This window comes from Cottoperca gobio, chromosome 10, assembly GCF_900634415.1.
Source record: "Cottoperca gobio chromosome 10, fCotGob3.1, whole genome shotgun sequence".
NCBI lineage: Eukaryota > Metazoa > Chordata > Actinopteri > Perciformes > Bovichtidae > Cottoperca > Cottoperca gobio.
In genome coordinates this window covers 25,062,371-25,074,870 of record NC_041364.1, presented here as the reverse complement: position 1 = coordinate 25,074,870, position 12,500 = coordinate 25,062,371, and the positions used below count along the sequence as shown (strand labels likewise).

At 42.1% G+C, this 12,500-nt stretch overlaps 1 protein-coding gene across 2 annotated transcripts in view; it reads right to left on the bottom strand.

Moving 5' to 3' along the window:
* Positions 1-12,500, bottom strand: part of immt (inner membrane protein, mitochondrial (mitofilin)) — a 28,098-nt gene that overhangs the window by 5,881 nt on the left and 9,717 nt on the right. For both annotated transcript variants that reach the window (XM_029440974.1, XM_029440973.1), the window contains exons 4-11: positions 12,450-12,500; positions 6,672-6,764; positions 6,088-6,246; positions 5,430-5,563; positions 4,795-4,898; positions 3,979-4,114; positions 1,306-1,435; positions 1-48 (exon numbers count right to left, since the gene is read on the bottom strand). The exon at positions 1-48 is cut by the window's left edge and continues 176 nt beyond it; the exon at positions 12,450-12,500 is cut by the window's right edge and continues 94 nt beyond it. In XM_029440974.1, the coding sequence (XP_029296834.1) occupies positions 1-48; positions 1,306-1,435; positions 3,979-4,114; positions 4,795-4,898; positions 5,430-5,563; positions 6,088-6,246; positions 6,672-6,764; positions 12,450-12,500 (855 nt within the window). The remainder of the gene's footprint in view (positions 49-1,305; positions 1,436-3,978; positions 4,115-4,794; positions 4,899-5,429; positions 5,564-6,087; positions 6,247-6,671; positions 6,765-12,449) is intronic.

The following is a 12,500-nucleotide window of genomic DNA, read 5'->3' as shown; positions in this document are numbered from 1 at the left end:
GTGCATGGGCGATCAGGGAGTTCAAGTCATCCGCTGACAGTTTACCAGCTTACACACACAAAGACACAGCGTTATTTTGCAAATATGTCTCTTATCTCAAAGACTCCATTTCAGGTGTTCATCTTGATCAGGGAGAGCATAAGTGTCTCCCAATTCCCATATATTAACCGTATAGATAGAGGATGCACTGTGTACCAATATAGATCATTAGACCCCATACTCCTGCAGCACCTCCCACAGTATCATCCGGGGGGGACCCGGTCATACGCCTTCTCCAGATCCACAAAACACATGTAGACCGGTTGGGCGTACTCCCAGGCCCCCTCCAGGATCCTTGCGAGAGTGAAGAGTTGGTCTGTTGTTCCACGACCATGACGGAATCCGCATTGTTCCTCTTCAATCAGAGGTTCGACTACCGGCCGAACCCTCCTTTCCAGCACCTTGGAGTAGACTTTACCAGGGAGGCTGAGAAGTGTGATACCCCTGTAGTTGGCACACACTCTCTGGTCCCCCTTTGCCACCGGTCTGCCATCCCCTAGGCACTGTCCCAGACTTCCACGCAATGTTGACGAGCCGTGTCAACCAAGACAGCCCCTCAACACCCAAAGCCTTCAGCATTTCTAAATATATTACATTCCAGTTGACATGATTTCTTCATGTGTCTCAATCAAACATGTGCGGAAGCCTTGAGATGTGAGTGAGAAAAATCCCTTTTATAAGTCTGATCTAAATGATTTATTTCTCCTGTGTTTATGACATAACAGGTGAAAATAAAGTTTTGCCAGGATAATCTTTGTAAATTCCTTTTATATTTTTTTCATCTTTGAAAACAAGTTTTAATTTCTCCATGCACTCTAAACACAAGGTACATCTATTGTGTAATAGCAAGTTATGTAACATTACTTTCATGTGTTCTTTTGCTTTTAGTCCCATTTAGAACCATAAACTGTGGAAGTTTAGAACATGGAGTCGTGGTGCACTTCAGCCTCTTGTGGACGAAGTTATTACTACAACTACAAAACTTTCTTTCCATCCCTTGGGATTTTAAAGGATAAGATTAGCAAAACCTTTTTTCCATCAACAAATCAAAAATACTTAGATCAGACTTAAAAAATGTATCAGCAGAATTTGTTTTCTTGCTTGCCTCTCAAGACATTGTACCTATAAGACTGATTCGTATCAATATGAAAGCAATCAAGCGTCCATGTGAGTAAACGGTCTAAGACACGGTTTTGTCAAATATCAAGTCTTTCCTATTTCTCTAAAAAGTGTTATCATGTTGATAGTATGTGCGTGTGTTCTTACTGAGCCCCTTCCAGTTGGCCTGGATCTCTGGAGTAAGGCTGCTCACTTCCCTCTGGAACTGTTGTTTGGCTTCATTAACCAGTTCACTGTACTGGGAGACAATCTTTGCTTCTGACTCTGAAGACTGCACCTACAGACACAGACACAGACACACACACACACACACACACACACACACAGTTTAGTAACATTGTCCGAGTTCTGGCCAGAATTCCGGTTGGATCCTGTCCCATCTTGTGATTTACTTGATTCATCTCAAGTGTCACATGTAATTCTTAGAGTGTTATTTGGGAATCTATAAAATTGTGAGAGTTCAGCTGAAGCAAATCTATATCTTGGAATAAAGCCAAACTATTTTCAGTTGGTTGGTTCTCTGAACAATATAAATTTCCATAAAAGATTTGAAACTGCGATTCTAATAAATTCAAAGTAATAAAGCCAAAGTCTCAAATCCCTTACTGAATATTTATTTATTAATAAGAATTCCTTCAAAGCTGATCTAAATTAGCAACATATATTCATATTAATTTACATTGGCGCCGTCTTGGGTTACCCATTGTTATGTTAGAATCATTTATTTGTGTTTGCCTAATCAAAATACGATAAAAGAAATGCCTTTTTCATCATCGGCTTGTGTAATCATTTATTTTTTAGCCCTGCCAGCGGATTAAGAGATGGACACGTTAGTGACTAACGTGTCCATCTCTTAGTCTCTTAGTACTTAGTCATCAATAGTCGGCGAGATATTTCAGCCTCAACAGACTAACGGTTAGTCTGTTGAGGCTGAAATATCTCGCCGACTATTGCATGGAGTGCCATGACATTTGGGACAAACCTTTTTGTTGAATCCTAATGACATTCCTCTAGTGCCAGCATGAGATTGACATTTGTGTTTTTAGTGACATGTCAGCCATGAAATTTGGTTCACATTAATTTTCCCCTTTAGGAAGAATTGTAATAATTTTGGAGATCATCTGACGTTTCATCTTACCATACCATATAAATCTGAACATCTACAGTGCCCTCCAGAATTATTGGCACCCCTTTAGTAAAAATGTGCAAAACAGGCTGTAAAATGTATTTTATTGTTTATCATCTCGGCCTTTCAATCAAAATATTCACACAAATCTGACCTCTTCACTGAAGTAAAATTATTGAAAGAAAAAAAAAAAGTTGACTTTAAATAAATATTTTTCTCCAAAACATGTGTGCCACAATTATTGGAACCCATCATTTAATATTTTGTGCAGCCTCCTTTTGCCAGGATTACAGCTCTGAGTCTTCTCCTGTAATGCCTGATGAGGTTGGTGAACACATGGCACGGGATCTGACACACTTCTTCCACACACAATCTCTCCAGATCCTTCAGATTCAGTTTGTGGACTCTCCTCTTCAGCTCATCCCACAAATGTTCTATATGATTTAGGTCCGGGGACTGTGATGGCCATGGCAAAACCTTTATTCTGTAAACCATTGTTGTGTAGATTTTGAGGTGTGCTTTGGATCATTGTCCTGCTGGAAGGTCCAACCACGGCCCATTTTAAGCTTCAGGGCAGAGGCTGTTAAGTTTTAAATAAATATCTGCTGGTATTTGATAGAATCCATGATACCGTGTATCCTAACAAGATGTCCAGGGCCTTTGGAAGAAAAACAGCCCCACAACATCAAAGATCCACCACCATACTTTACATTGGGTATGAGGTGCTTTTCTGTATGGCTATCTTTCTGTCTACACCAAACCCACCTTTGACGTTTGTTGCCAAAAAGCTCTATTTTGGTCTCATCTGACCATATAACCCTGTCCCAATCAAAGTCCCAGTAACGTTTGGCAAACTGTAGGTGCTTTAGTTTGTTGTTAATTGACAGCAATGGCTTTTTTCTGGCAACCTTCCCAAACAACTTGTGGTGATGTAGGTGGCGTCTGATGGTCGTTTTGGAGACTTTCTGACCCCAAGACTCAATTAACCTCTGCAATTCTCCAGCTGTGGTCCTTGGAGATTCTTTTGCCAGAGGAACCATCCTCCTCACGGTGTGTGGCGTCAATGTACACATACGTCCTCTTCCAGGCTGATTCTTAACATCTCCTGTTGCTTTAAGCTTCTTAATTATTGCCCTGTAGTGGAAATGGGCATTTTCAACTGTTTCAAGATTTTCTTATATCCATTTCCCAATTTGTGCAGCTCAACAACTTTTCGTCGCAGATCATCACTTTGTTCTCGGGTCTTTCTCATAGTGAAGGATGACAAAGAGAATGTTGGCCTGTGTCACCTCATATTAATACCCCAGTGAAACAGGAAGTCATGGTTGACCACTTAATTAGTTCCTAATCAAACAGGTGAACCTAAAGATGTAAGATATGACTGGAAATATACTTCAGTTGATTTTTATCATAGGATTTTCTAGTGGTGCCAATAATTGTGGCACACATGTTTTGGAGAAATATATTTATTCAAAGTCAACATTTATTTTTTCTTTCACTAATTTTACTTCAGTGAAAAGGTCAGGTTTCTGTGAATATTTTTGAATGAAAATACATTTTACAGCCTGTTTTTCTCATTTTTACTAAAGGGGTGCAAATAATTCTGGAGGGCACTGTATCTCTCAGCAATGTAGAGTTATCCCTTTAAACTCTTTTCATGTGGTTGTACATAATGTACAAAATAATGTCCTTACCTTAGTGACCACTTTGTCCAAGTCCACCACCATGTTATGGAGATTCTCCTCTGCTGCTAAAACTAGTGGGCGAACAGCAATAACCTTCAGCCCTTTAGACTTGTCAATCACTGACTTGAGACTGTCCAAGGCTTCACTAGAGAGAGATGGTGTGAGGAAGAAGACCGTTTGAGAAGAAAACAGATGCATACATGTCCACATGACAGGGCTGCAGTTAAAATGTCACATGGCCTCATTGATGCGCCTGGTGCTCTATGCACAGCGTGTGATGCGTGTGTACCTCGAGGCGTAGAACTTTACCAAACAATCCATTTAGCTGTTACTGTAGCGCTCTACAGCTGATTATTTTAAAAAGCAGGGAGGGAGAGACAACGAGAGGTTCAGGCTGAGACGCCACTGATGAAAGTGCAGGCAGGGAGAGACCCACTGTGCCAGTGAAGCACACAAAGTGCCCCGACGACATGACCATGTCCATGATCCATCAGCAAAGTACTCAAACAATATACTTCACTGTGGTGCAAAAGTATCATACATGGTGGAATGTAAGACTGAACACACTGCACAGCTGATATGTGTCTGGACTATGAGTGGGCTGTATGGATAAAATCCTCTATCACCAAATATTTATTTTAATAAATAATTACATTTTAGGCTTATTGAGCTTCGGGGGAAATAAGCAGTTGTGTTTTGTCACAGAGACCACATATCTAAAGAGGGAGAAGAGTGCTGAAATCTAGAAACACAAAGAATAGTTTTTTACATCGTGTATGCGTGTGTGTGTGTGTGTGTGTGTGTGTGTTTAGATATAGGTCTCACTTGGCATTTGACAAGGCAGTTCCAGCATCATGCACAGCGCTGGTTCTTTCAGCGAGAGCAGCTTCTAGATCCTTCCACTGGGCGGACTTCTCCTGAGGTGGGACCTGGATTTAAGAAGAACTGTAATCACTCATTGCAAAACAATTACGTAATAAAAAGTGTCACAGCCCAGGATGTACTGGTTAAATATGTTGTAGTTGGGTCTATGAGATTTAATTGCCACTAACTCCTAAATCTTTGGGAATCTCACCATTAGATTTCACTCAGATTCTTTCCATGATCCCATTTCAGAATCGCTTCAATATCCATTCAAAATCGTAAGAGGGCACTAGCTGCAGGATCTTACTCCAGTTCACTGCGTGTCAAACCACTCGCTCCTGTAATCATTCCACTGAATCACAATGGAAAAAATAACCTAAGTGGTCTTGATTACCGTTTGACAAACAGAGAAACATTAGTTTCTTTGTTTTTTTATTTAAAACATCTTCTACCTGATGAGTATGAGAATAATGAAATAAAGTCTTCACTGCTAGTCTGAACTGAACTGCCTTTGATGTCAGTTTGGTGTGTCCAATTCACATAAATCTAATCCCTACCAGTCCTAATGTAGCCACACCACATCCTGCCTTCTGTACCTCTGCTTCCATAGCCTCCTTCAGTTTGAGTGTGTGCAGTGTGATAGCCTGCAGGGCTGCCTCCTGAGCACCAATGGCCTGCAGTGTAGCTTTAGCCGAGCTGGCCAGTGAGTCTTCAAGACTGGCTGATACAGCTGCAAGAAAGAAAGAAAGAAAGAAAGAAAGAAAGAAAGAAAGAAAGAAAGAAAGAAAGACAGAAAGACAGAGAGTAGAGGAGGTCAAAGTTGATGCAGTGGAATGTTCAGACCTACTAAAGCTAATAGAGCTGATATTGCTTATAAAATCTGAAATTCACCAGTTTCTGATTTTTTGTAACATCACAAGGAGTTTGTTTTCCATGATTTTCTAATAAATTAATTGTAATGTTGCCAACATGATAATGATATCAGCCAATACACACAACAGCATGACTCATGGATAATAAAGAAAACATTAAGTTATAGAGATGTGCACATATATATTATGAAGAAAATTAGATTAAAACATTTTTATATAAACTTTTTTAAAGCCGTATTAATCGCTTTTATGAAAATCCTGTTATCAAGATATGAATAATATTATTTCACTTAAAGTCAAATTTGTGACCAGTTTACAGTATAATGGCTTTGACTGTATAATATGGTCTGTCTGTGTGTCTGTGTGTGTCTGTCCACCCTACATGCGAGGATGTCCTGTTCCTCCAGGTCTTGTTGAGCCAGTCTAGCCGTCACTTCTTCTACTGGTCGCTCTTTCAGTGCTTCTGTTGCTGCAGGTGACTCTGTGTCAGGCTGAACTACTGCCGGAGTATCCTCATGGTCATGGCACTCTTTGCACTCCTCTAAAGAAAACATGCACATACAGATACAATGTCACCCTACTTCATTCTTGCCAACCTTGAGACCTACAAAATATGGAGAATGCGGGAGTCTGAGGGTCTTCCACCAGAACATTTTGAGTTTCAGACTTTGTTTAATGGATTCTGGTGACTTTTAAAGAATAAAAACAACAAGATAATAAGTACACTTCACTTTTAATTCTCAGGAAAGAATCCTGATTACCTACCCCCACCCCCCCCTTTAATCAACACTCTTCTGGAAGTTCACAAAGTCAGTGACAATCCATTGTCAGCTGATGATATAAAAATGGAAGCATTGATACTTTGATTACCAGTGAACACCCACATACATGTATCTATACACTGATTTAAATGTCGACTTGTTGACTTCCCGCTTTTACTTTAAAGGTATCAAAGGATAGTGTTACCTTTGACTACTGTTGCCTCTGTGTCACACGGAGCAGGGACTGATGAGACTTCACTGATGGCTGAGATGATATGAGTAGCCTCTGCTGAAGCTTCTGTGTGGGACACAAGGAAAGAAAAGCAAATTCAAAGAAACAAAATGCTGGATGCTATGCTCCACATGTACTAGGGAGGTCCTGAGAACGGATACTCCGGCACAAAGTCGATGCCAAAAATCTGAAAACATTTCTAGAGTACCTCAGGGCTCAAGACAAAGGACTTGTCTCTGTTCTTGTCTTGTTAGACCTCAGTGCTGCGTTCGACACTGTTGATCATGACATTCTACTACAGAGACTGGAACATTGTGTTGGCATAAAAGGAACCGCACTAAGCTGGTTCAAGTCCTATTTATCTGAGCGATCTCAATTTGTACTTGTTAACGATAAATCCTCCATGACAGCCAAAGTCAGTCTTGGAGTTCCGCAGGGTTCTGTACTTGGACCGATTCTATTCACCTTATATATGCTTCCTTTGGGCAATATTATAAGGAACCACTCTATAAACTTTCATTGTTATGCGGATGATACCCAATTATATCTATCAATTAAACCAGATGAAACCAATCAATTGGCTAAACTTCAAGCATGCCTTAAGGACATAAAAACTTGGATGTCTAGCAACTTTTTGATGTTAAACACAGACAAAACTGAAGTTATTATACTTGGCCCTAAACGCCTCCGAAACGCATTTTCTAATGACATAGAAACTCTGGATGGCATTAACTTGGCCTCCAGCACCACTGTAAGGAATCTTGGCGTCATCTTTGATCAAGATCTGTCGTTTAACTCCCACATAAAACAAATCTCAAGGACTGCCTTCTTTCATCTACGTAACATTGCAAAAATAAGACACATCCTGTCTCAAAATGATGCAGAAAAACTAGTCCATGCATTTGTTACTTCAAGGCTGGATTACTGCAACTCATTGTTATCAGGTTGTCCCAAAAAGTCGCTTAAGACTCTTCAGTTGATCCAAAATGCAGCGGCACGTGTATTGACTAGAACAAGGAAACGGGATCATATTACTCCTGTATTAGCTACTCTGCACTGGCTCCCGGTAAAATACAGAATAGAATTCAAAATCCTTCTCCTGATTTACAAAGCAATTAATGGTCAGGCTCCAGCATATCTTAAAGATCTCATAGTACCTTATAAACCAACTAGAGCATTACGCTCCCAGACTGCAGGGTTACTTGTGGTTCCTAGAGTCTCTAAGAGTACAATGGGAGCCAGAGCCTTCAGCTATCAAGCTCCTCTCCAGTGGAACCAGCTTCCAGTTGGTGTTCGGGAGGCAGACACACTCTCCACATTTAAGAGTAGGCTAAAGACTTTCCTTTTTGATAAAGCTTATAGTTAGGGCTGGCTCAGGTTTGCCCTGGATCAGCCCCTAGTTATGCTGCTATAGGCTTAGACTGCCGGGGGACACCTCCCTGCTTTCTTCCTTCTCTTCCTCTCTCCTCCCCTCCCTCTCTCTTCTTCTCCCTCTCTATCTGTATGCATTTATGTAAATGTATGTTACTAACTCACCATCCGGGGTATCATCCCCGGAGTGTCTGTCTCTCATGTGGCAGGTTGCCACTGATAAAGTTTACGTCAGGATCATGAATCGTGACAGTGCCTGCTGACCTGGTCCTGCTGGACACCGGGATTTTCCTGGATTCATCCATACTTTCTATTTCTTTTTTTTCCAACACAACATAATTTCTGTCAAATGTTGTATTTGTACTATGTTGTTTATCCTGTACACACGACATCTATTGCACGTCTGTCCGTCCTGGGAGAGGGATCCCTCCTCAGTTGCTCTCCCTGAGGTTTCTTCCATTTTTCCCCCTTTAATTTTGGGGTTTCTTTTAGGAAGTTTTTCCTTGTGCGATGCGAGGGTCTAAGGACAGAGGGTGTCGTAACCTGTACAGTCTGTAAAGCACACTGAGACAAATGTATAATTTGTGATATTGGGCTATACAAATAAATTTTTTAAATATTCTGGATCGCCACACGCAGGCTACTCATTTCAAGTGAGTATTTTAATGAATAAATAAATAAATCAAGTTCAAATTTAAATAAATAACGGAATTTCTAAATCAATTTGAAAAAGCAGTTGCAGCCATGTTGCTTTTAACTATAGATAGTGTGCAAACATGTGACAAAACTGTGTGACGTATGCATGCAACGCCATTTTGGATGAAAAACAAATCAACAATGGCGTCTAAAGCGAACAACAATACAACTCCGACTTCTTCAAAGTATTGTGACTCTCTGGAGTCCTCTGCAAAGGCAAGATTCAGAGGAAAAAGTCCAAATTTGCGGCCGTGACCCGTACACGCTAAAGCCGTCGGATTATATTGAGGATTTAGATTCATTACCGCCGATTGAATATCCGGATATTGTGAACTACCTTGTGCTACAAACGTCGTGGGCAACCAACGCACAAATGAAGGCATACAAGCGCTTAGATGCTTATAATGTCTTTGTTTCTGGCTGGGTTGGTAGTCTTCTTACCAAACCACTGAAAGATGACAGGGTGCTCGTCCATGCCCGTGTAAATCACTCTCAAAGAGCTCGAGATACACCGCTCAAGCCGTGGTTTGTGAGTGAGAAGAGCGGCGATGTTATCCTCTCACACTGTGATTGTATGGCTGGATTAAGCGAAGCATGTTCTCACATTGGTGCTTTGCTTTCCGCAAGTGAAGTAGTCTCAAGAATAAGCCAAACAAAAACTTGCACAGAAGAAAAGAGCAAATGGCATCGTATGTAAAGAAAGTGCCTCATTTACCAGTCAGCAATATGGAGAAGTAAGGTCTTACAGTGTTCGGGTATATCATAAGCACACATGTTTAACGTAAACATTGAAAACATAGCTTTAGCATGAGCTCTTAGCAGATATAAAGTGGACGCCACACACACGGGTGAATTGTGCTTTTTCTTCTGTTAAATCCTCACGAGTTATGTTGCTAAACCAGCTTACGGCGTTCGGTAGACAGCAATTCATCCCTCTTTTGTGGATCGTTGTTTTTGATGATTTTAGGAAATCTAAAGAACCGTTTCTCTGGGTCACGAGTAGCGTTATGACCACAATTATACACTGCGCACACGATTGGCATTTTCTTTCAATCTTAGACGTTTAAATACAAAGAAAATTATGAAGCGTTGCAGCAACTCACACGCGAACGGGCGCCGTCTTGGTTGTGTATATCATCCAACATGGCTGACTTACGGGTTGGGAAATAAGCGTGACGTCACATGCACACGATCTATAGTGAAAGATAGAGGGGAGCATTCTACAGCAGAGCTAAAGTACGACAGAAGATAGCCTACCCTCAGTGATCTCTGTGGGGGCATAAAGACAACAGAGTCAACATAAAACACTTCCTTAATCTTTTAAAATATGGTCATGTTAAGTTGTAAACATACAGTAAACACCAAGCATGGTGATATCGTAGTAGTTGGCGCCGACGCGAGTGGCAGCCTCTCCAGTAGCTCCGTGTTGTTTTAGAACTTTAGTTGATTTAGTTAATTTGAATATTCTGTAGTACATAACTCTATATATCCTATGGCTATTGTATTTCATGATAAGCAACAAAGCAGCGGTAAACATGTTTTTTCAAGGGAGAAGCTGCTTTCACTTCGCACAATGGGGCAAGCCGGCATTGTTCACCCCGTACCGGAGGAACTGAGACGGGCGTATCAAGGCTGCAGAGCTGGAGTGAAGGTAAAGGCTAAGCTAGCGGCGAAGCGGTGGAAGTACAAGCCCTCTGTTCCATCGATAGTCATGGGGAATGTGAACTGTTTAACCAACAAGACTGACGAGTTGGCTGACCTTGTGAGGAACAACAAGACATACAGGGAGAGCAATTTACTGTGCCTCTCTGAAACATAGCTAACAGCTAACACTCCGGACGCTAACGTGGACATACCAGGGTTCACCACAGTGAGAGCAGACAGGGATGCTAAACGCAGTGGTAAACATAAAGGAGGGGGACACTCACTGTTTATTAACAATAGATGGTGTAACCAAGGACATGTTACGGTTAAAGAGACTACTTGTGAAAGGGACATTGAGCTGCTTGCTGTAGGTCTAAGACCATATTACATGCCTCTGGAATTTTCGCACGCCATTGTTGTTTGTGTTTACATCCCTCCATGTGCACACGCAGAGACCGCGTGTGACGTCATTCACTGTACCATCGCTAGACTGCAAACCCAACACCCAGAAGCTTTCATTGCCATCTCAGGAGACTTCAATCATGTAACACTAGACTCCACACTACCAGACTTTCATCAGTTTGTAAGCTGCCCCACCAGCAAGAACAGGACATTAAGACCTCATGTATGCTAATGTAAAGGGTGCTTCACCGCCACCCCCCTTCCCCCACTGGGGAAGTCTGATCACAACCTAGTGCTGCTGAAACCACAATACAAACCAAGGATCCAGACACAACCTACAACCACACGTTCCTTTAGGAAGTGGTCTCCGGAGGCAGAGGAGGCTCTGAGAGACTGTTTTGGGTCTACTGACTGGCGCGTCCTGCAAGAGCCACATGGTGAGGACATTGAGGGTGTGTCGCACTGTATCACTGACTACCTGAATGTGGATGTTGTGGTTCCCATAAAAACTGTACGCTGCTTCCCTAACAACAAACCCTGGATCACCAGCAATGTCAAGGAAATCCTTAACAGGAAGAAGAGGGCATTCAAGGAGGGAGACCGGCAAGAGCTGAAGCGCGTGCAGGGGGAGCTCAAGGTTCAACTGAGAGAGGCAAAGGAGGAATATACAAGGAAAGTAGAGCAGAAGCAGCGAGACAACAACATGAGGGAGGACTGGGACGGCATGAAAACCATCACAGGCTGCAAGAAGAAGGGCAGCAACACAACAGAAGGGGATGCTGTGAGAGCAAACCAGCTCAACCTGTTCTACAACAGGTTTGATAGCCCAGCTGTTGCAGCCAGGAGCTGCCCATCCAGCACCTCCCTACACACCCCAGCACCTCCCTACACACCCCCCGCCCCTGCCCTCACCTCCCCCAACACAGATACCCAGGCTGCCTCCAGGGACTTTGCTGGACTCCCTGGTGACAGTAGCAGAGAGAAGGACCCTTGATAAACTGTCATCCATCCTGGACAATGCCCACCACCCTCTGCACAGCACATTCACCCGGCAGAGGAGCGTGTTTAGCGGCAGACTGCTGTCCCTGTCCTGCTCCACAGCTCAAGAACTCTTTTGTCCCCCTGGCCATAAGACTGTGATTGGCGGGGGATTCAGATTCAGATTCAATTTCAAATCACAACAGCCTGTACTTTCACTTTGTATTTATAACAGTTTTATTGTATTTTTAGCATTTATGACTCACTTACTTTTAGGTCTTATTTGAAATGTACATTTGTAATGGTGGGAGGGGGTAGATGGGTAATTGTGTAAATGTTTTAAGCTACTGGATGCCTGAATTTCCCTCGGGATAAATAAAGTATCCATCCATCCATCCATCCATCCGTCCATCCATCCCCATAGTGGAAATCAGGCCGGTGGTACTCTGCTGACATACTGCTGCCCTCTAGTGTCCCCATTTCATTAGATTTGTACCTTGTACGATTTCATGTGTCAAATAAAAAATAAATAGATTGATTATGGCTTTCATGCCGCAAAGTACAAAGTGCCTCACTGCAGCAAGGGGGTTCAAAACAGCCAATAACAAAAAAAAAAAGTGCCAGTACATAATGTGAGTGTGAATCAAATGAGAGACTTACCCTCTATGCTCTGTGCAGGCTGTGATGGGACAGGAGTCGTCTCTTTGGCTG